We start from the raw sequence: 24,592 nt of genomic DNA on the forward strand, positions 1-24,592 counted from the left end.
ATGAGAACTAGTAACCTTGCAGGGTCATTGTGTAAAATGCACCCACACAGTGTGTGGTCATAATAACTGTCATTATGGATGTTACACTGGCTTGAATATCTAGTTGGCTATTACAAAGGCAAATAACAATGACTTAAGGTAGGTGTTTATTTTTCTCATTTGTACGACATGCATGAACAGCACAGATGGATGAGATAGGTGCTGCTTCTTGTTTTTCCATCTCCAACATGTGCTTTGGTTTTAGCTCCCACACCATGTCTGTGTTCCAGGCAGCACCCACGTAGGACGGGATAAGAGGAGGGTATGCTCCCTCTTTTTCTTTTTAAGGGCAAGACCCAAAAGTACTGTTTTTGATTATGATTACAGTATTTTTATTACTATTTTTTTATCCTACAACTAAAGAAATGGACACTTTCATAGGAATGATTTCTGTCTTAGTCCATTCAGGCTGCTATAACAACACCAGAGACCGGGTGACTTTAGCAACATAGACTTACCTTCTCATAATTCTGGAGACTGGGATGTCCAAGGTCAGGGTACCAGGAGATTTGGTGTCTGGTGAGAGCCCGCTTCCTGGTTCACAGACAACCGTGTTCTCCCTGTGTCCTCACATGGCAGAAAGGGTGAGGGAGCTCTCTAGGGTCTTTATCCGGGCACAAATCCCATTCATGAGGGCTCCATCCTCATGACCTAATCACCTTCCAAAGGCCCCCACCTCCTAATACCATCACATTGAGGTTTCAGTCTATGAATTTGGGGGGATACATCCAGTCCATTCAATTTTCAATCAATATATAAATGGCAACAGATTCTTTCCTCCTCAAAAGAAGGGAAGGAATAAGAAAGTGAAATATCAACACGTGTCTGAGATGAGGAAGAGTGGGCTTAGGATGGGAAGGATGATCGTAAGGAAAGCTGTATAAGGCTGGAGATGTTATCAGCCTCCATCATAATTAAGACTTGCCTCATGGTCATGCGTGTGTACTCACAGTAACAGGATGGCTCACATCCTATACAACTCCCATACCTGGTCCACGTCCTGCACAACTCCAACCATGTAACCACCTCCACAGGGACACTACTTTGAAGTAGACTGGCTTATCTCTTTCTTAGTAGAACATTTATATACTATCAATCTCCCTCAGTTTTCAATCCTATCACTCCTTTGTACAAAGCATTTCAGAAGCCCTTCAAAATAGAATCTAAACCCACGACTGACACTCAAAGCTATGCCACAATTTGGCCTCAAGCAGAGCTCTGCAGAGAGCAGTGGAAGAATACACTTTCATGATGACATTAGAATGCTCACTTAAATATTACTGAGTTTGGGGGAGGCTGACAGATCCTGAACACCAGGAAAGCAACTGGAGCAGCCAGCAATAAGAAATGACTGGTGGGAGGGGAGGGTCCTTGAAGAGGGAAGTGACAGAATGTAGGTTTCATTAACAGCCTTTCCGAAGACTAGCAGCTGCAAGAATGGGGGGAGTAGCAGGAGATAAGGCAGGGAGGGCAAGCACTTTGAACACTGTGTCAAGTAAGGGATGGGGTGATGCAAGCCTGAACATGAGTGGTGAAGGGAAGAGGAAAAGGCATGTTCAAAGGCTATTTTTTTTTTTTAAAGATTTTATTTTTTCCTTTTTCTCCCCAAAGCACCCCAGTACATAGTTGTATATTCTTCGTTGTGGATCCTTCTAGTTGTAGCATGTGGGACGCTGCCTCAGCGTGGTCTGATGAGCAGTGCCGTGTCCGTGCCCAGGATTCGAACTAACGAAACACTGGGCCGCCTGCAGCGGAGCGCACGAACTTAACCACTTGGCCACGGGGCCAGCCCCTCAAAGGCTATTATTATGAGCTGGATTACATAGAGGAAAGGATGGAGGGAAGGTAAGAAAGAGATCAATACCCACTCCAAGATAGCAGGTTTAATGAGCAAGGAAAATGTTGGCCCCCAATGGCAATAATGAGAAGGTTGGCAGGATGCTAGTTTGGAGATAACAGAGAGAATGAATTCAAGCAAGAGATGAACGAGACTGGAAGATTCAAAGCGACCGAGAGAAGTAGCAAGACCTTTAGCTGTGGACATGGGGACCGTCTTCATTCACATAGAATAAGTGTATTAATGCAGGCATAACTAGACTAGAACTTGGGGCCAAGGGCTCTAAACTGTTATTATATACAGAAATAAAAAGGGAATATCAGATGTAGCAAAGAAGTGATTGGTGTGGCTGTTTGGAGAATCATAGTAGCCACATGAGATTAGATGTCAAGAGAGGAAAAAAGATGTTACGTGAAGAAGGATTATGGTTCATGGGGTGGTGCTCAAAGACTTGCAGTGAAGCTTGTCTGTAATCGCAGCCTCCAGCAACCCTCCCATTTCTCTGTGCAGGCCACCTCCCTTGAATGCGGACTGGCCCTCTCCCTTGCTTTAATCAACAGCATACAGTGAAAGGGACCCACGCTAGTTCCAGTCTTCAATAATTTAGGCCTTCAAAGCTTCTACCTCTGACTGCTTCTATCCCTGTGCTCTTAGAATGCTTGTTCCACAATGAAGGGAGGACCCACCTAGACTACTGACTGCTGAGGGAGCCGGTGGAGCGAGGTCACGTGGAGGAGGACGGAGGCACTCCAGCTGCCAGCCAGCACCAAGGCCCCCACACAAGTTAGGCCATCTTGGTCCTGCCAACCCAGGCTGAGTCTCCCCAGCCAACAGCACGTGGAGCAGAGCCAAACCATCCCCACTGAGACTTGCCCAAACTGCAAACCCACACAACCACGAGCAAGAAAATCATTGTTTTAGGCCACTAACATCTGGGGGGATTTGTCATGCTGCAATAGATGACAGATATGGGAACAAAATTCTGTTGAAATTAAAAATGAATAAACTACCGAAATTGGAAAACTATCAAAAATTCCTCCACCAGGGCTCTACCACTTGTAAGCTATGTGACTTTGAGAAAGCTGCTTGCCAAGCCTAAGCCTTAATTTATGTCATCTGTAAAATGAGAACTAAAAATAGTTTGTTACTTGTAAGATTGCCGAGAGGGTTAAAGAAAGGATATATATTGCCTGACAGGGTAAGTGTTCAATACATATTACTTATAATCACTATTAAAAGCAAAGTCAAGAAGAACATATCTGAATTAATCAAAATTAATATGCTAAATGTGTATTTGGCACTGTCCCCCCAAAATTAACACAATCTCTTCTATTACATGATATTTGCATTTCTAAGAAATTTTGGGTAAATCAACAACTGTGTTATAAAAATAACTGCTCCCATAGGGAAAAGAGGGTTAAGGTCTCTAAAGCTTCAGATTTACAATAAAAGTTACTTTCTGTAGGAATTTAGTAACCATAGTTTACAGTTCTAAGACCTACACATCCCTGAGCAAACCCAGCATCTAACTATACCCAGGTTTTCCTCAAAAGGCCTTTTTCTATTGCCACCAAGATTACCACCTGCACTCTCTTGTACACATTCTTATCTTTACCACCTACAGCTCTTCATAACACACAAAATGGAATAGGAGGGTTAACAGAACCCCCGAAGTTAAAGTAAATTGCAACTCGGATCCTAAGAAAGAAGGTGGAAAGAATCCAAAACCAGTCAGTCAGTTGCCCAAACCAAGTGTCACCAACAACTTTTGTTGCTATGAGCAGTTCTCGTTCCCAGTGAAGAAATCTTCGTTACCAAAAGTGACAGCTCGTCAGGCAAACAGCGTTATCTGATTTAGCTATTGCATTATATCCAATTTGTGGCATTCAAATGGATCCTACAGGACAAATTTCTGGATTGTATCCTAGCCATGGTGCTAAATAAAATCTGTTAATTCTGCTTATCTTCTAGAATAATGATTGGTATGTTCAATGCCTGGTTTCACTTTGAGCTATTCATGGGGAGAACCAAGCAATAATAACTAAAGTCCGCAGCAACCTCACCTGCCCCCCGTCCCCCCCCCGCCCCCACACACACACACAGGATTACAGAGCTGTCATGAAGACTTCTCCTCAGAGTTCTGCTCTGAGCAGCCTCACTCTAGGTGAACAGCTCCCACATTAAAAGACTTCACTCTTCCACAAAGCTAAAGAGAATAACCTCCTGGGTCTCATCTCCGTTCTCTTTAGAATCCCAGTGACTGAGAACATATAAGCACTACTGAGTTAAAGGAAAGCCCCAGAGTATTCAGGAGATAGACGAGAAAGCTGGTCCATCTCGAGTGAGGACACGGTTATCAAATATAAAGAAGGTTCAGACATTCTCAAAGTATTGTCTGGGAGACTAGCACTGTTTAAGCTAAAAGGTGCTGCTAGAGGAAGTATACATCAGAGCTAGGGATGGGATAAAAGGCCAGAAAAGTCTGGAAGGAGAGAAGCAGGATCTCTGAGACGTTGAACAGGAGCAAGAAAGAAAGAGAAACAAGGCAATGGCAAAAGCCAGCAGCATTTGGTTAGGACAAAAAGAGGAAATTACAAATAATTAAAGGCACAAGGTGTACCCTCCTGTCCCCACCCACACAGGTAATCTCCCGAGGCCGGCAGTGGCGTAAACCAAGGCAGCAGCGGCAATTACTATATGGCACTTAGAGCCATCACCAGACAGCACGTAGAGCCCGGACAGCATCACACGGGGCCCACAAATGGGCCTTAACTGAACTGCGCTTGGCAGGACAGCAGCAGTCAACACTTGAAGGTCATTATAAGAACTGTTCCTATGAAACTTACCATGCCCATTATAGGGACGATCTTCATCACGTTATGTATTGTTCTTTTTACAGTGACCCTTGGAAGAAAGTTCTCCTTGGTCTTAACACGAAGAACAGTGTGGTTCTCTCGGGCACTGTTCCGTTTTTACCATATGGACTTGTATAACTGATCTTTTCTCACTGGTTGCTGGGGAGCTCAGAGCCAAATGGCCCACCCAGAGCAAGTTTAAGTGGCTTTATGGTATACATTCTTAGCCTCAATCCTGGCTCCATTTCTTAAGTCTCCAGCCATTTTTTGTCTGTCTTTTTAATTGATGCTGTCTTCTCCTATTTTATGTATTGTAAACCACCTTACATATCTGGAATAGACCCAAGTATGAATTTAAATCCACAAATAGTAAGCATGGCTCTGTTTCAAAGGATGATCCTACTACACAGTAACCATGTGTATTCATTCACCTTTTGACAAACATGTGTTCTGGATAGAAAATGGACCAGGCGCTGTGCTAGGCACAGGGAATTAAAAAAATAAAACAGGCATGGCCCACCCTTACAGCTAGTCAGAAGAAGACACACAATAAACTACAAGTTGTTTTAAGTACTGTAACAGAATAAAACAAGGACCTAAAATGGAGAATCACAGCGACAGGGGGATATACTGGGATGGGGGGCTTGAGGCATCTCACCGAGGAGGTGACACTATAAATTCTGAAGGATTAGGAGCTGGAGTTATGGTTTGGTTCATCGGTTTTTTTGTTTCAAGCAGAGGAAGACCTTTTATCCAGGGAGAAGGAACAGAATGGGCAATTGCTTGAGATGAGTAAGAGTCATTCAAGGAAATGAGACTAAGCCAAACTGAGGAAGGATAACATAGAATGAGGGTGAACAGATGAGGGACAGGGGTCAGATCATTCAGGGCCTCACAGGCTAGAGTAAGGAGTATAGGTTTTATTTCCAGGGCAATGAGAAGCCACTGGGACATTTTAAGCCTGGGTCAGATACCATCTGTTTTAAGGTTCAGGATCTCACTTTCTGCTGCGTGGGAATGGAATGTAAGAGGCAGGACAGAAGCAAAGAGAACAGTTGCAATAGTCCAGGCCACAGATGATGGTGACCTGGACCAGGACAGTGTTAATGGCGAGAGAGCGCCCAAAATTTGGCAATAATTCATGCAAGATTAGACACAGAGGATATGTGACAAGGAATGATCTAAAATTGTTTCTGGATCTGTCTAGAGCAACTCACTAGGCATCAGTACCACAAGTGAGGCAGCAGGGTTTGTGTTGTGAGCGGGGAGGGAGAACAGAAATCAGTCTCTGTCTGGACGGGTTATCTCGGCAACGTCTTAGACACATCCAGGGGAGTCAAGTAGGCAACTGGATCTGTGAATTGCTGAAGCTCAAAAAACATCGCTCCAACATCCTTTCTCAGGGAAGTACCAGACTATATCCTCCACCAAAGTGGAGTAAGTCAGGAAAGGGGGAGATATGGGATCCAGGGAATCGGACACCAGAAAGAGGCCACAGCAGGCTTAGCAAGAAACCAGCCCGGATGGGACCAGGCCTCCGGTTCTGGGAGGAATTTCCTCAAGAAGGCTGAAATGATAGAACACTAATAAGTTTGAATATATTGAGAGGAACTTTATCCAAACGAGAGTGACTTAGGAGTTAGAGTCATGATTCTATATTTTTAAAAAAGGCAAAAAAAAAAAAAAAATTAAGACAGTTATGACCTACAGGGAAGGCAAAATACAGAAGGAGGGAAAAGCATTCAGTGTTTGACAGGGCTTAGATGTCAACAGCATTCCCACAGTCAAAATACGGACAAGGAAACTGGTCTATCCAAAACCAGAACCGTACTGGGACAATGCGAGGATGGGAAGTGGGTGTGTGGATGGTGGCAGATGACAGCTGAATTCTCTTCTCCCAGAGAAGGAAGGCAAAAGATGACATCAAAAATTAAGTTGTAATATAAGCAAGTTACTCAGAGCTGTGGGTGTAAAAATCAAAGGAATAAGTTTTAAAAACTGAAACGGAGCTGCTGTGGTGGGATCACAGGGGCTGGGGACGGTGGAGGGCCCGCTGTTTGTCCCACCAGCTGTGGAGTTATTTGATTCTAAACTCTGTAATTCAGGTAATATTTAAACCTAAAGTATAAGACGTTAACTAAAAGCGCAGAGAGTAAATTATACCATTGATTTTACTCTAAATATGTAAAACACTGAAAATGCACATAAGGAATAGATGACATCAGAATATTAAAAACAAAAGGACTACAATCACAGCTACCCTTCAGTCAGAATATCTAAGTTGCTTTTTTGTTTTTCGATAGGGAAGCTAATACATTGAGTGTCAATGAATACAATTTCACTACCAAAAATAGTGAAAAGGCCAGTTCATTTGGGTTTAAAAGGACCCTAAATAAAATATAAATACAAACATAAGTCTACAATTAAAATGTTAGCTTTCCTTTTGAAACTGCATTTTCATCTGCTAAGCACACCCCCCATTCATGATATGGTATTATCTTGAGGGTCAAACATATGGAAGTGCCTTTGAGATGAAATAATCTCATACTTGTGCATCTTAAGCAAATAACTATGGTTGGGCCACTGCCTCCCGCAGAGTTCTGCTCAGCTAACAGACAGTGCTGCAGTGTAGCGCTCCAGGTACAGTACGGGATTTCTACTCCAGAAACTCCAAATTAAGCCACACTCGTTAAAATGAAAGAGCACTCATTAATGGCGACAGAAGTATACTCATCCATGACTTAATTCAAGAGAAATAGCTCCACAAAATCCACTTCCATTTTATTTTGGGGAAAAAAATGTTTAAAGAACATACTGGATCTTTTTTTTTGTTTTTTGAGGAAGATCAGCTCTGAGCTAACATCTGCTGCCAGTCCTCCTCTTTTTGCTGAGGAAAACTGGCCCTGAGCTAACATCCATGCCCATCTTCCTCTATTTTATATATAGGATGCCTGCCCCAGCATGGCTTGCCAAGTGGTGCCATGTTCGCATCCAGGATCTGAGCCGGCAAACCCGGGGCTGCTGAAGCAGAACGTGCGCACTTAACTGCTGCGCCACTGGGCCAGCCCCCATATTGGATCTTTTGTGGTGTGTGATATGAAAACTACATTTCTTAGAGATAAATATTGAAATATGTAGTGGTAAAATGTCATGTCTGGGATTTGCTTTAAAATAATTTAGCAAAGGAAAAGGGACAGATAAAGCAAATGGTGCAAAATCTTAATTACTGATGTTGGTGATGAGCAGATAGGAATTTTCTCCTTACTATGGCATATTTGAAATTTTCATAGTTAAAAAACTACATTCTGGAGGAAAATACGATCAGCTTCCCTTCACTTTCAGAAAAAGGTAAATTTGTATTTTTTTTATGATGATGATGCAAATACACTAAAAGCAAAGGCTGCAGTGGAGATGTACTTTCATCCCTCTAATTACAACCCCACCCTAGTTAAAACTCTTTCAAAAGGAATATGGGTTAAAATGCAGACAAGACAGGCTGGTGTGCAAAAAGAGAAAGTTGACAAAAGAATCAAGTGTCAAACTGAGGAGCCAGTTGACTTAACACGCAAGTGGGATACAATTTGTTAAAATGAGACAGCCTAAATACGGAAAAGGACGTAAAAACAAAATAGTCTGATGATTATCTGACTAAATCAAGAGAAGCCTCATCCTTTTATGTGAATAATTTGGCTGAAGAAAAAAAAGGTGTTGGTCTCAATATGTAGCTAACTGCCCTGCTTCACCATTTCCCTTGGTGTCTCTAAACAGACCCAAATATGGAACCAGAACCAGGGCAGCAAAATTATGTGCAACGGGGCTACAGCAGGCAAGCTAGCACGTGAAGTCTTTACAAGGGCCCTTAGATAACACGCTGGGCTTAATATTTGTGTCTTATATTTCCAAAAAATTTTATTGCAAACTTACATTTCAACACGGGTGGATCCTTTTGAATTTATTTAAGACAAAAGACGCGAAAGAAATATTATGACAAAGTCTTCATCGGATGTCACCTTTTCTTCCTGCTTTATTCACATGAGGCTCCCCAAATGAAAATTTCTCCTCTCTAGGAAGGGGAAAGTCTCCATGGGAGCACAGCACTTCCGAGTGAGGAAACTGATACCTCACCCTATTCTGTGGGACAGCACATCTTGAAAGAAAACAGCAAGAAAAGCAAGCCAGTGGGGGTGGGGGTGTCCTTAGCACTTTCGCAGAGTAAAATGATGGGTTTCTGTGCTCACACAGCATGTGCTCACAGCAGAGAGAGGAGCTCGCTTTCAGAAGGATATACCTACGGAGTAAAAAGACATTCTTTTTTCCTCTTTAAATAACTGGGCCAAGAAAAACAACCAAAGGCATTCAAGAGATTCAGGTGACAGCTCACGGATGGCTACCCTGATTAGAGATAAGTATCCAGAATGCCCCGCAGTGTCTTCACAGTCAAGAATCCTTCCTTATGTCAAGCAAATCCCCTGGGCTGTAAACTAAGCCCTCTTCTGTTTGCTCTGCTTTCTGTGAAGTAGGGAGTGATCACAGTTGCAGACTGCCAGACCTAGCAGGAACTCCATCAAAGCCCTACCTCCCATACCCGAGGACCAGAGGGCGCCAGAGGGTTACGGGGACCCACAGCCAGACGTTCTACAGTGGGAGGGCCCTACGCCAAAGGCCACGTCTTGCAGGTTCCAGACCAAAGTGCTATCTGGTGACACTATATTTTCTTCTGATTCATTTTGGTAAAACTTGATATATTGAAAATTTGCATCTTAAGTTTAAAACCTGAACCCACCAAAACATCAGGAAGGGCCCCCTTGGCATCTGCTAATGACCTTATAAAGAGCTCTCCAATGAAGAGATGAATTATGATACATCCATACAATGCAATACCATGCTATAAAAGAATACCATGCTGTAAAAATAAGTTAGTGCTCTGTGTAATGACGAGGAAGTGGTCCTTACCCATTAAGTGAAAAAAGCAATTGTAGAACAAACCCATTTCTATAAGGAATAGCTTCAGGTATGTCTGCTAGCCGATACATAGAAAAGAAAAAATACTCTCTCATCCTTTGGCAGTCATTATTCTGGAGGGGTGAGATTACAGAGGGCCCACAGTTCTAAGTCATAGTGTTAGGATAGAAAACGTGCAAAAAGTTTAAGTATTGCTTTCATCATCATAAAAAAAGATTTCTTCTTTCTTGTGTCCCTTGCCCTGCAGAACTGCAAAGCATGATGGCCCCTTTACATACTTCCCTAAAAGAAAATAAAAGGGGTTTTCCCTCATTATTATTACAGCAGCTTCCTTTGGGAGCCAAGCACCTCAGTTGTGGAGTCCTAAGAAGTATAGGTGAAACCCTCAACTCTTCAGGGTGTAGGAAGTTAAATATGGTCCCAGCAGCACCCCGGGCTTCAGAAAATGAAGGCCACACCACATCACAGGTACACATATGAGCACATACCAAACGTATCCAACAGGACAATCCGACAGGGTCAGGCTCTGTAGGAGTGAGGAGATCAATACACATCCTAAGATGATAAAGTCATATTTTAGATGATGGCCGGGGCGAACTGTGTTTTCAAGAACAGCCAAGGAAGGATTCACTGAAGAGGCGGCACTCAGAGGTGCAGTTTCAGCAAATGGCTTGATGGCTAAGAGCTGCAAAGTCGGGGGTAGTCTATGCAGGGGGTTCCCATTGGGGGAGTGTGCCAAGACCTCACACCCTCCTCTTGCCCTAGGACAGCAGGGTGGCAGCAGGACTGCCAGAGCCTCCAAAGCCAGATGTCTCCAGCCTTGAGCATCCTTTGTCATTGACCTCAGTGTGCCCTACACAGATGATAACTTTCATGTGTGCCACAACTTGAACATGGGCTTCCTAAATACTAGGGGTCTCTGGGAAAAGACTTGAAGACAGAGGGCTGGCAGAGGTGCTGAGTAAATTGTTATGATCCTTTCATGCCTTGAGATTTTAAACACCCATTCCTATTATATCCTAACAGTGTGCCACACTCATCATGCTGTCAAACTCTGAAAGTGTATTAGAAACCAACAGAGGTCATTTACGAACCACTTCACCTCTTGCAAGCCTTCAATTCAAAGAAATCGCTCGTTAAGAACCTCAGGAGCACATCCACCCATGAAATGCAATTACATCTCCTTTATTTCTTAACTTACAATAGTTTCTATTTCTATGACTTAATCAGCACAATTGCTGTTATAATACTCAAAAAAGATGCAGTTATATATACTTACACATAACTATGTATTATATACAGACATATTTGGGGACAGCCTGGTTTAAGACCACATGGTAAATACAGGGCTTGGGTGATAACTATGCAATCAGACCACAGAGCACATTGTTTCCTGTTGCATAAAGTTAATGCAAACCTATAAAAAGCCTCGTGTTTGCTGAGGGTTGAGAAATTCTTTCAGTTATTGGAGGGGAGGACGAAGAGTGGAAGACAAACCTAAAAATGGAATGGGAAGAGACTCTGCCAGCACACAGATTTCCTATCACACCATGTGGAAAAACGAGTGTTTGTGTTTGATGCTTACAAGGAAAGAAAAACACAGCTTGACACTGAAATGCTTCCATTTATAATACACTGAGCCATGTTTACATCTTGGGAGAAGGTTCATGCAGCGCAGCAAAAAAGCAAAATATTGTTTTTAAATGCACCAAAGCTCACTAAGTAGCTCCAGACACCAAGCTGAGAGCCTGCAAAAGGAAATAAAAAGTGATGGAATTTGCACTATGGGATTCAGAACTGATGAGCTTGAGAAGAACTACTTATGAGGAATGGTCTACCCTTCTTGATCCACTTCTGCCCACTTCATAACTCCCCTCACTGCCCTTGAATCATCCCACACTGAGAAGAGAGGAGATGCCAGGAGAAAAAGAACAGGCCCCAGCAGATAAGGGATGGGAGACACCAGGTTTGTTGACAGTCCACCAACACAAGCTTCGGCTATAAATTTCCCAGTGGAGGAGCCCGGACCTGCAAGTGCAAAAGACATGAGGGTCCAGGCTTAGCGGCCACAGAAGATAGAAACAGAGATCATTTATCCTCCAGCAAAGAACCAGCTGCTCACCCCCTTTGGCTTTTTGCTCCAAGGTTTTCAACCTTGGCTGCATTACTGGAATCATGCAAGGAGCTTTTAAAAATTCCTGGTGCCTGGCAACCACCTCCAGAGTTTCTGATGTAATAGTCTAGTGTGCCATCTCAACACTGGGATTTGTTTTAAAGCTCATCAGGTGATTCCAATGTGCAGTCCAGAATCAGTGCCTGTGGCTTTACAAGTAGGAAGCAAAGAACAGCCACGTGAGAGCGCAAGCGCTGGAACAGATGCAGTGACGATCAGGACAGTGCTTCCCAACTTACTGTGCATAGGAAATACCCAGGGACCTTGTTCAAAGGCAGATTCTGATTCAGTAGGTCTGGGTGGTGGGGGGGGGGTACCCTCAGAATGTGCATTTCTAACTGTGATGTCTATAAGGGATTAGAACAGATGATGGCCTCCATCCTCTGGTCCCATCCTAGAGAGAGAAGTTCCACAGGAGTGAACAGCACAGATAACAAGGTTTATGCCATTTTAGATGAAGTTTAATCCTCTTCCTTCTTCAGTGGTATTGGTAAAGGCATTAAACTTCATTAGATAGTTCAGGGTCACCATGGCAGACAGTGCTACCCGTGGAAATTATAGTGTGTGTGAAAAATATCCCCTTTATTACACAGCCCCATTGTATGCTGGGCTTTTTGGTGGGGAGGGGATGTTATGGACTGAAGTGTGTCCTCCAAAAATTCCTATGTTGAAGTCCTAACTCCAGTAACTCAGAATGTGACTGTATGTAGACAGAGGAGCTGCATAGAGGTCATCGAGTTAAAATGAGGCCATTAGAATGGGCCCTAATCCCATATGAAGTGCTGTCCTTATAGGAGGAGGAGATTAGGACACAGACACATACAGCGGGAAGACCTTGTGAGGACACAGGGAGAAGACAAGCCGTCTGCAAGCCAAGGAGAGGTCTCAGAGGGACCAATCCCGCCAATACCTGGTCTCAGGCTTCTAGTCTCCAGAATTGCGAGAAAATAAATGTCTGCGGTTTAAGCCATCCAAGCTTATACTAGTTTGTTTAGGCAGTCCTGGCAAATACGGGGGGGGGGGGGGGGGGGGTTCATGTGCCTACTTTTGATAACTTGTCCAACAGAGGCTTTCACCAGTCCTTACAGTGGAACTCGCATCTCTATTTCTAGCAGTCCTCCTTCCCAATTCTAAAAGCATCTCTTCAATTTGTGGTTGGCAGGAAAGCGAGGTCACCACAGTCAGGCCTTTAAGAGCAGCCCAGTGGTTAGAAGAATACAGGCTTTGGAGTCAGACTGTCTGGCTTGGAACCCGGCTCTGCCACGCACCTGCTCTGGAACCCCAAGTGAGATCCATTTCCGAAACAGCAAGCCTTCCCACCAAGGGAAATCTGAGGGACTCATCAAGGAAAGAACACGAAATTTGTGATCTCTTTATGATACCGGCTTTGGTATTCAGAGCCCCCTCTCCCCCCCTTTTTCCAACTGTATTCCAGACAAAAATTGTTGACTGATTAAGTGACCTCCACATCAGTAAGGGATTCTCATGTAAAATTTATTTGCTTTTGTCCACCTAGCTAAGCCAGAACACGCAACAGTGAGTTCCAGAAAACGCTAAAATCAATTTTTACAGAGTTCTTAAAAACTCCTCAACCAAACTCTGAGATCTCAGATAACCCCCATTGATGTTGCATTCTAGGTTCTTCTAACCTTTCAGAGTCTTTCAGAACTAAACTCCAGCACTTTTTTTGGAAGAACCGTGCCTCCAATGAACAGTCATCATGGTCTTGGTGGGGTCCCAGGAAGGCAACCTCCGCTCTGCTGTGTGGTTTTTCACCACAAAAATCATGGGCCATTTCTCTATAGGAAAATTCCAAAATGAAACATGGACACATTAGCAAGAGCAAGGCCAAGTGAAAGCAAAGGGAGACAACAGTTGGAGGGAAAGCCAAGGCATGGTCTCCACACTGGCTATTAGACGGCTCCCGACCTCCGAGGAAATAATGCCGGACACACGCAAGACGTTACAAACACTGCATTTGTAAATCTGTCAACCTTTATAAACTAGTCTGCCTCTCTCTTAATCTCCATTCATCTGAATCAGTACAAATGGCAGTTACCAAGGTCAGAAGCTCACACATGACTTAACCATGTTTTTCACCCAACTCCATCTCCACAGGATGCTGTTCCTTATTTTTCCTCTTTGCGACACCCTACGGCATTTTCTTTATTGTCCTAATATGTCGAGTGGTACATATATTTTCTTTCTTTTCCCTTCTCCAAAACACCATTCACAGACTTTGCTTCTCCTTCCCTTTTACAAGAAAGTATTTCTTTCAAATAGTTCTTTCTCCTTTCTCCACCACTTTCCCCCTATACTCAGTGTCAGAAGGCATTGCTATTTAGGAGTCTCCAAGAGTTTTATGGAACAAAACAGTCAGCATTATTAAAAGGCAGCTCAGAGTTTAAGTTCAAAAGTTTAATTACTGATACATGGTGCATAGTTCAACTGTGTAACGGTATAATACTTCTTAGCCATATAAGGAAAAACGTCACGTCGTAACTCTGATTTAGAGTACCCTTCATCGAAAATGGCTGTTTCTACATGTGTGTTCCTCAGACGAAATATATACTATTTATTATATAAATATATACTATCATTTGAGTTTTGAATGTGAAGTTTTATGCCGTAGAAATGCAAAACTAATGTGTTGAAGTTTATGGAGGGGTGGATTCAAGTCAACAAAGCATGTGATGATCAATAGGCAAGTCAGGAATTAAAGGGGCAGATTAGTAATGGCAATCCAAGGATTACTCGACTGGCACAGGAAGGCTTGTCTTGGAAACATGTAGAAAAGCAGCAGTAAGACTGTACTTAACTATTTGCAACAAAACCAGCTTATTAAAAACACCTGACAAGGTACACTCATTTTTGAGTATCATTTAGGGATGATGACTAAAAGTTCCAGCTCGTCAATAACTATGATTGATTCCTGGAGATCAGGAAACCAAGTCACAAAGATGCTCAGGCCAGGAGATCCAAATACAATAAAATGAAGTAATACAAAGGCAAGGACCCAAAGAGGAAGCTGACTAAATGCCCCCAAAGTCACCTCTTCGAGGACTCAGACCTTGGACAAGGTTATACATAGATGGAAAACCCCACTCCTGGTCTTTGTATTAAGAAGGCTCTTCAGAAGTTGTACAGCTTTTTCTGTAAAGGGCCAGATAGTAAATATCTCAGGCTTTGGGGGCCAAATAAGGTCTCTGCTACATGGCCTTTTTTTTTTTTTTTTTTTAACAACCCTTTAGAAAAGTACAAAGCATTCTTACATCAGTGGTTGTATAAAAACATGCCACGGCCCTACTTTGCGAACTCTTCTCTATACCAAACTCCCAGAGCCAGATCCCAGTGCAGAGGGCCCTCCTGGCTTCCCACCTGTTCTCTGTACAAGCAGCCGCTGGGCTGAGAGATGCCCCTGCCATTCCCAGAGACTGAGGATGAGGGGCTTCACTCCAGCAGCATGACCAGAGAACATCCCACAGGAGTGGCCAAGAGGGAAAGGTTGAGAATGGATTTGAAGGCTGAAAATGAATGCCCTCCAAGTTTCTGAAATCCTAATGGGCAAAGAAATATAATCTAGCTCATGTTCTACCCCAAGGAACAAGGTGGCAATATATACCCTCATCCACTCTTTCACACCTGCTGGTGACTCATATGCGTCACATCCTGAAGCTGGGAAGATGCACTTCTTCGCTCAATGGGGACTAAATGTGTAAACGTAACACCACTCCATGGCCTACAGGTACTTCAGGATGAAAACAAATCATCCAGAAGGTTCACATGCACTTATGATGGATCTATGATGGATTATTAGGAGAATCAAGGAATGTTAGAGGAGCATGCACTCTTACTGCACTCTGCTTAAAGTTACTGTTGGAACATGTCAGGTGAACTGGACCAAGGTATTTGTCCCTGGGGGCCAATTCCGACACTGCCATCTACCTCACAGAGTACACGGCCAGAGAATTCACCACCTCTTTGTAATGCTTTCACATGCCAATAACTCTCAGAAGAAACTTGCGGCACATGCTAATTCCTTGCTAGCATCTCTGCAGAAAAAGACTTTGGTTACCACCATCCCTAGGTTCTTGTATCCCTGCTTGGAGCTGTGGCATTCCCAGATTCTCTTGCTGAAAGGACACAGCTGGGCCACAGGAAATTTCAAGCTCTTAGTCCCCCAAATGTGACATTAATCAGACGTGCGTCAAAAGTATCTTAAAAACGTCCCAAAAAGACATCTCTGGCTCAAAATTCCCTTACCGAAAGAAAAATTGAATTAAAACCCATACATTTCATGAGGGTAGAGGTTTGGATTTTCCTGCCTCACTCACAGTATTCTAAGTGCCTAGAACTGTGCTTGGCACATAGTAAGCTTGCAAGTATTTGTCAAATAAACGAACGGAAATTTTTGGTAAATTGGTAGACGGCTTCATGGACAAGAAAGAACCTAGCTTGGCAGAAGAGAAGCTGCAGATGTTACAGCTGTTTACTTTCCCATTCTCCAAACAAAAACAAATGGAGACAGAACAGAGACCTTTGTTCTGAGTATTCAGCAATGCCCCAAATGCAAGCAGACCCCCTAACTCACAAACGCAGTCAGGGTCCTGCAGAGGAGCGGGATGGCAGGCCTGGGGAAGCTGAACTGGGCACTGACACAAACCACTGATTGAAATGCAACCTTTGTCCTGAGAAGACAGTGTATCTAGAAAAGAGAGGGCTCCTGCTTTTTCCAGGTGCACCCAACCCCAGGCTCCCTTAGAAAAGACGAAGTGAGTTAACACAGGAAGTCAGGCATCAACAACTCCAGGGACAATGACGAGAACTGGACCCGGTCCCAAAGGACACACCAGTGAAAGCACAGTCTTTAGCGGTGAGTTCAACTGTTAGTTGTTTCCTATCACTTCGTATTGTTTCTCTGAGAATAAGTGGAAAATGATACAGAACCTTGGCTTGGCCGACACCCTCTACCTTCCCACACTCTAACACCTGTTCTTCAGCTTTAAAAATAAAAGGCTAGGGAAGGGAGCCAGATTCTCTTTAAAACTGCAATCGTTCACTTCAAGGCCAGCGTCTACAGGGCAATTAACACGCAGGCAGGAATGCACAGGTCCTCTTTGGGGGTAGTTAAACAGCAAGTTCACAGAGTTAGCTATAGCTGCCAGAATCAGCACCTGTAGCACATTAGCTATTAAAGCTAAGCAGGTCAAGCTGGCAACCATTCGAAGACAATGGCAGCATCTCACAGAGGTGCAGGTAACCTCTGGTTTCTAAAAAGGCCTTCCCCTCTCAGCTGGAAAACGAGGCACACTTGGATAGCAACAGAAGCTCTGGAAGGCCAACGGATTTAAGTCAAATCTCGTCATTATTTACTTGTAACGTTAACATATTCTTGGCTCAGTCATTCCACAATGTGTATGGAGCACTGTCCAGGCACGGGGCCAGCCTCTGAGGATACAGCGGTGGATGAGGGGACACACGATCCCCGCCCTCAGGGGGAGGGAGCGTCCGGCACAGCGAAACAGAGGCTGCCTGCAGCATGCCTGGGACTCAGGCAGTTCTGCACAAAGCCACCCCCACGTCCCCTGTTCTGTCCTTCGCAACATGCACACCACTTCCTCCTTATCGTTAGGATATGGACAGTTGTAAAGATACAGATGCTGTCTGAAAGGGGGAGCCGCGAGCCCTGAAAAGAGCCGACCACAACCCACAGAGCTGCCCCCGGTGCCTGTCCTAAGCTGTGCTGCCCACGGGAGCGGGAGGCAGCAGCGACAGCAGAATGGGCTGAGCACCTGAGGATTTGACTTTTAGTCTCATGTCTGCTAAGAAGACCCTCCATGACCCCAGGCAAGGAGGAAACCTCTAAGAGCCTCTAAAATGCCTAACTATGCCTTCTGGTCACAAAGTAGGGCACCTTGTGTATTCAGGCAGGAGGCAGGGAGCAAAGATATGCTCTAATTTTCCCAAGGCTCGAGATTTCTGGGCTATGCTACATCTGGAAAAGCATCTAAAAACAACTGATGTGGGACAGGTGTGTAAACTCTCGCTGTTTCTGGTTGTAGTCTGTATTTGCTCTTTCAAAAGTGTCTACTGTAAAGCTCAGAACTCAAAATTCAACGAATGTCCTGAGCATCTAGTAGGTACACTCAACCTGCCAGACTTAGGGAGACGCAGCAGTGACGGGGAGAGGTGATATTCAGCGAGCACTTCCCTCTGTATATCAACTCATCTAATCCTCACAGTGACCCTGTAACTCCAGTAGGAATGTGATTTCAAAAGAGAACTAAAGCACCGAGATTAAGAAACGTTCAAGGTCACAAAGCAATTAAGTAGCAGAGCTAAGATTCAAACCAGGGCCAAGTTTCCATTATTGTGGTGTTTTGACATCAGTAAAGCCCCTGTAGGAACTCAGTGACCTAGTACATTCTACCGTCTTTCCTCCAATGCAGCCTTAGCTGGAGCCCAGCTCTCTCAATCTGGTGGTGCTGCTCTCATCAACTGACCTCCTTAATTGATTGGATGTTCTCTCCAAATTCTAAGTAGACACATTTGCAGAAATATCATGTGAACTTTAATGTTTTAACAGAATTTGGCAACACTGTTGCATTATCTCAAAGACAAGTGGGAGTTTTTGCATCCCCATGTCATTTCCCATGGGAATGAACACTAAGCAACATCAATGTTTAATTAAAGACATCACTGACCCAACAAATACAGCTGAGGAGCAGATGGGGGCCTCCACTTGAAGGTCCATGAACCACAAAGCTTAAAATAATAGCTAATGCAGCTTAAACATCTAACATACCATGTCAAACAACCACGTTGAAAAACAGTCTTCTCTTGCCCATCAAGCCATTCCTAGCCATTTCCAATCTCTCCTCCATCAGTGACAGTCAAGATAAACTATATGACTTTGTGTACCATTGTGTATTGGTACAATTTCAAAGACCTTGGTCTAAAAATCAAGTCTGGAAACATCTGGGACCTGGGACTGTAGCTTATTCTCCCATGCTCAAACGTTTTCTAAGCCTAGTTACAGCTCATAATAGATGTTCAACAAATTCTTCAGTGGATCGGAGTTAATTAGGATCTTTACTGGACACAGCCTTACTCAAAAATTGGATTTTCTTGGCATTTCCTGTAAACAAATGTATTCCTTTCCTCTTATTAAAAAGCTCTTAACATGTCATTTTCTTGATACGAGACCCAATAAAGGAAAGGTAAGCACAAACCTTTTGTTCAAACTACACGATTTGGGAAAGAGGGAAAAATCAACTTGTGAGAACAACTTTAATAGCCACAAAATAGGTAATGCTATGAAAACTTTATATGCTTGGTTTGGCTATAATAAATTCAGAGTCTAGATAAGTCACACACCAACTTCAAAATCTTAACTACTGGTAAAAGAGCACACGCTACACCCCGTTCTAATGCTGAGCAAATATGTGCTCTTTAAGCTTGTTAAGCTGTCACTGGCATTCATTCAATACATGTTCATTAAACTTTAGGTACTTGACACAATGCACATTGGGGTAGGCAGGCTCTTGAGACACAGACCCTGTGATTAAGATGAAATCCTACAAGAAAGCTATACAAGTAGGAACCAATTTTATATATAATATGATAAAGTCAATTGTTTAAGACAGCTCTCAAGAGCAATGGCAATTCAGAAAAGCCACTGTGGTCACGGTGGATGTTGGAGTTTTCTATCAAGCTGTCTTTTGAATTTATAGCCATCTGAATTTATAGACTTCTTCCTTACTTAGATCCCAGGATCTAGAAAGTTCGGCCTTATCGGCAGACACCTCGGGGATGATGAAAGGGCCCAGGCTTTGAAGTCAAACAAACCTGGGTTTGAATCTTGACTCTCATTTATATTAACTTTGTGACCCTGGGCAAATTTACTTAATCCCTCCGAGTTTCAGTTCCCTCCTCCGTAAAACCAAGATAATACAAACGCCACTGAGTGGCTTTCAGGATTAGAGAATGTACGTAAAGTGCACAGAACAGTGCTGAAGACAAAGTCCTCAGATTGTCATTATTCAATAGATAACATACGAGGCTCAAGCGGAAAGGGTTGCTCAGGTGAAAACATGTAAAACAAATGTACAAAGGTTGGGGGGGTAGGTCCAGACCAAAGATTATTCCAAACTCGTCTTTTCTCCCTATCACTTTGGTCTCCAGATACCTCTAGATATAATGGCAGATTAGATTTATTACATCTACCACACTCATTTTAGTGTTAAACAAATTCTCAATATTAATAATGATTTAAAAAAAACACTTTCAACAAGCTCAGAAGCTACTTCCGGCATTCTTTCACTTGTCCTTAGGGCTGTTCACCGAAGGCCGTCTGCTAAAGAGTGGGATTCCATGCAGTCAGCATTCCCGGAGCAGTAGCCCTGCTATTTTACTTACAGCTTAATTAAGGGTCATCCGAGGGTTGAAGAGTCTGGTTTCCTGGAAGGCTGGGCCTTGGTCTAGTTATAGGTTAACATAGTAGAAGGGGTAACTCCTCCCTCATCCACAGGGGTCTTCGAGCTACCCTGAGGACCGGTCTTAACGGGTTTGCACCATGAGCAGGTTGAGGACCCTGGTCTCTACAGCAACTCTTCTCCAGCTTTAATGCACATCTCATTAACACACAGGCCTGGGGAGGGCCTGAGACTAACAAGCTCCAAGAGGATGCCCTTGGGAGCAGCAAGGTCTACAGGGCCAGGACAATCAGAACCCATAAACCAAGGAACACACAGTATCCTTCCATTCCTGAGGTTCAAAAGCAAAATGGGGACAGTAACTGCCAGCCAACTTAGTCTTTAAGAAATTACTAAATTATGGAAGACATATAAGACCAATGGAGTACACACAGAACTCTTGACTTCCATAAAGGAAGTAACAAGACAAAACCAAAAAACTCTTACTATTCACAGTGACCATTACCACTTTCTCCCACTGTAAACATTCTCTCCCATTCCTTTCATTTCCCAAAACAAAGTTCTTTACTCTTCTCCGAGATACAAAATAGCCTTTTGTCAGTCATCATAAACTGTTCTTTGGATAGCTGTCAATGAAAACATGTCAAGACACTGTTAGTCTCTCTAGTTGAGATTCTTGGTGTAAAGGAAACCACGCTGTTTTAAAAAATCTGGAAAAGATGACAGCAACAGCATAACAAGTTAAATCAGCTTACAACACTAACTGGGAGCCCACGGACTCTGAAAATCCGATACACATTCTCCAAATGTCCCCGATTCATGTGCAGTCTGACCTTTAAGGACCAAACACATAAGCAAACCATCTCAAGGACACTCTCCACGTTAAATTAGAGGCTTTATACTGCGGTGATAGGAAAACGATGTGTCCCAAGAAAATATTGTGGTCCTGTGGATGAGACACAGGGCTGGCGGAATGACCTGGCTTACCGGGTTCACCTCTTCAAGTCCTTACCTGCCAACTGAACACACTCCCTTCTCCCGTAACTAACCTGTTTTGTTCAGTGTTCATTACCAAGCCCAAGGAGTGACTGCTGATTCGCCTAAATGATCCATCGCAGTCATTCCATGGCCAACAACAGATCTTAAAGCATAACTGATGGGACCTGTGTACCACTAACCTCACCAGCCTTGGAACCACTTACACCTGATAAGCATGCTAAATAACATTTCTTGCAGCTGAAAGCATTTCGACTGATTCATCTTCTATAGTGTTATGAATAGTAAGACTTCCTTCTCTTTCAACTTCGAGAATTTCCCTGTTTCCTTGTACTTCCCAACATTTATCCTGGCACCCCAGCCAGAGCGTAGGATTCCCAAAAACAGAGTGAGTCTGGAGTGTGTGATCCCAGCACCTTGAACAGTATCTTTAAAAAGCAGGCAACTAATAAATGTTCATGGGCACGTGCCTCCGTCCAGTGAAAGCATCAGAACAGAGGCCAAGAGTATTAAACAAGAAACGGACCCTCACACCTCCAAAGGGCTGCCAGCAGGGAAGTCATTCCCTCCTCTTGTTGAGAATAAGAACTACCTGGGGAGTTTTCAAACTACAGACCCCCTAGCCCTGTCCAGGCTTAGCTCTAACAAGCACCCAGGTGATTTGCGGACTGCACTTTCAGAAAAACTGTTCTCCTTGCGGCTCAATCTTGACGTTTGTTTTCACTCAACACAAAAATATCAGCCGCCCGCAATCCTCCCCCATCCTTTTGCCCACAGAGGCCGTTAGAGTATTACACTGTGTCCCAGCAGAAGGTCAAAGACAGCCAAGGGCCAAGTATTTCCTTGTTGTTGACTTGAATCTTCAAAACAAAACGCAAATGGAAAAACATCTTTGCTGTGCCGCACTGTTTACACCCAGAATCCAGTTCACTTTCCTTATAGATTTTCAACTTCCCCTACGACCCCCCAACCAAGTATTCCAGGGAGTGGTAAACAACTTCAGGACCTCAGGGCACAAACTCTTGGTGCAGGCTCTCGGTTGCCCGTCGTTGCTCTGGCCCAGAAACAAAGGTCTGTACCTGGAGAGCTCACCCAGCACTTCCCAGCACCACCATGGCCCCTGGTCCCCAAGCGCGTCTCCAAACCCCTTCTTTGCGGCGCCGCCTTCCCAAACACCCAGGATGCGCAGGGGCGGACTCTGCGGAGCTCCGGGTCTTACCTGAAACACGTGGTGAGCTCGCCCGAAGGCTTCAGACACGGGTACTTGGTCGTGGCGATTTTGTTTTCTGAGCAGACTTCTCTACGAAAGAGTTGGAGAGGCAATGTCGTTGATTCTCCCCGGAGTGCGGCGGGCAGTGCGCTGGGGGAGCCTAGCGCGCGAGGACTGCAGGGATCTGCGTGCCGGCGCGCCGAGCAGCCGCTGGTCCCCGAGCGCGTACGCCGAGCGGACTCCGGGGTCAGGGGCGGGCCAGGCGAGAGCCCAGCGGAGCGAACCCAGACCCAGGAGAAGAAGAGCTGAAGATGCGGGGCACTGGAGGGCGGCAGGAATGCAGCGCGGGGGTATCAGGGAGCCCTAGACCCACAGATCGGGGGAGCCCGGGCTGACGGTGGAGACTGTTACCCGGGAGCAGAGCTTAACGTCGCCCAGGACATCTGAGCACTCAGCCCGTGCCCGGTGGGGCGAGGGCGCGCGGGTTGCTGCAGGGGTGGGTGATGGGGGCACCACCTGCACCCGGAGAGCCGAGCGCGCACCAAGCAGGGGTTGGCAGCGCTTACCTGTCGCCGTCTTCCGACTCCTCTCGGTAGCTCCACGTGTGTCCCAGCGCCAGGAGCAGCAGCAGCGGACCCAGGCTCCTGCTCAGCTGCCCCCTCGCCGCCCCTCCCCGGCTCGGAGGCGGCGGCACCATCAGGGAAGCTCCCGGCTTCTTCCCGCCGCCGGCGCTCTCTCCCGGCCCTGGGCCCAGCTCCTCCGCAGCGGCCGCCGCCTTCCCTCTCCCGGCAGGGGGCGCCGAAGGGCAGGGGCGTTTGCACCACCTGCGCGCGGTACAGGGGTTGCGGGCGTCTTGGGGCTGGGGGGAATCAAGCTGGGAGTTGGGGTGCTGGGCGCAAACCCCGCAGAGACGTAGGTAAACGGGGCGCCCGGACGGGGCAAGAGTCGTGGGGTTCAGGTCGTCTAGCTCGGGATGTTCACGCTGGGGTGACAGACTTGCGGCTTTGGGCTACGCCCTCCCCTCGTCCCTCTTCCTCCGCGGGGAGAGCAGGGCAGGGTGCGGAAAGCAGGCGGTTGCTTGCATTTTACACCAGGGTCGCGCGACCAGGAGGAGGAGGAGCCGATTCCCACCCCGGGAAAAGGGAGGGGGAGCAGAGGGGTTAATAAGCTTCCTTCCTGTTGTCAGTTGATTTCTAATGACCAGGGTCAGGCCAACGTTTGTCTTTCACCCCTCGAGCTCCGACACGGTGCTTTCCCGCTATCCCAGTCTTCTCTTAGAAGAATAAGGGAGGAAGGAGGAGTTGGAAGGCTACAGCGATTCTCCCAAACTGCCTTCTCCAACCTGAAAGAGCACAATTTAGAGAGCGCAGTCTGCGAGAAAATCTCTTAGAAGAAAGTCCTCCGGTTGTTTCATTTGTTCATAAAGCTGCTCTTTTCTTCATACCTCGAGGTCGATCAAGTAATGAGCTCTGATTGAGTCTTTCTGGGAGTTTTAAATCCTCTTGCCCTGAGCGGCTTTAATGCTGTTTCAAAGCACGCACGTGAGAGCTGGAAACTCCTCGAAGATCAGGTGAGACCCTAAAGGGGGCAGTTAGTCGCCAGCCCTGCCCCCTGCTAGTTAACGCAGCGGTGTTTATGGCTTGCGTGAAAACCCGGGATGGGATGGCGGCTGGTAAAGCCGCTCATTTGCTGGTGACCCAACTGTAATTCGTATACGTCTGCATCTTAACACTTTGTTGCACATTAGGGGCGTCTGTGGCTGTTAAAGAGAAGCTCGTGACATAAACGTGCCCAGCAGAGCCCAGCAAGTGCTCGTGGCCCAGAAATAAGCAGGGAGAGCACGAGGTTGTAATGCCTAACCTCTAAAAAATGCATGGTTCTGCAGCTCCCAGGGCAATGCAGTGAAGAGGTAGCTTGTTCACAAGTTACCGGTGTGCTAATGGGTTAGGTAAACAGGCGTTTTGATTGAAAATATTCTGGTCCACCGAGGATTGCCTTGGGTATCACAAACACCTTGATATTTCTAATAGCAATGGCATCCTCTTTCCTCTGTAAAATGCTTTTATATTTTCCAAAGGTTTTTCA

At 45.1% G+C, this 24,592-nt stretch overlaps 1 protein-coding gene across 2 annotated transcripts in view; it reads right to left on the bottom strand.

The window, feature by feature from the left end:
- CCBE1 (collagen and calcium binding EGF domains 1) overlaps positions 1 to 24,321 on the bottom strand; it is a 237,942-nt gene extending 213,621 nt beyond the window's left edge. Inside the window, exons 1-2 of one of the 2 annotated variants that reach the window (XM_023647906.2) lie at positions 23,074 to 24,321; positions 22,517 to 22,597 (exon numbers count right to left, since the gene is read on the bottom strand). In XM_023647906.2, the coding sequence (XP_023503674.1) occupies positions 22,517 to 22,597; positions 23,074 to 23,204 (212 nt within the window). In that variant the 5' untranslated portion in view covers positions 23,205 to 24,321. The remainder of the gene's footprint in view (positions 1 to 22,516; positions 22,598 to 23,073) is intronic. The other variant, XM_023647907.2, reaches the window with a different exon arrangement.
- Between the last annotated feature and the right edge of the window lie 271 nt (positions 24,322 to 24,592).

Source organism: Equus caballus, chromosome 8 (genome assembly GCF_041296265.1).
Source record: "Equus caballus isolate H_3958 breed thoroughbred chromosome 8, TB-T2T, whole genome shotgun sequence".
In the NCBI taxonomy this organism is placed as follows: Eukaryota; Metazoa; Chordata; class Mammalia; order Perissodactyla; family Equidae; genus Equus; species Equus caballus.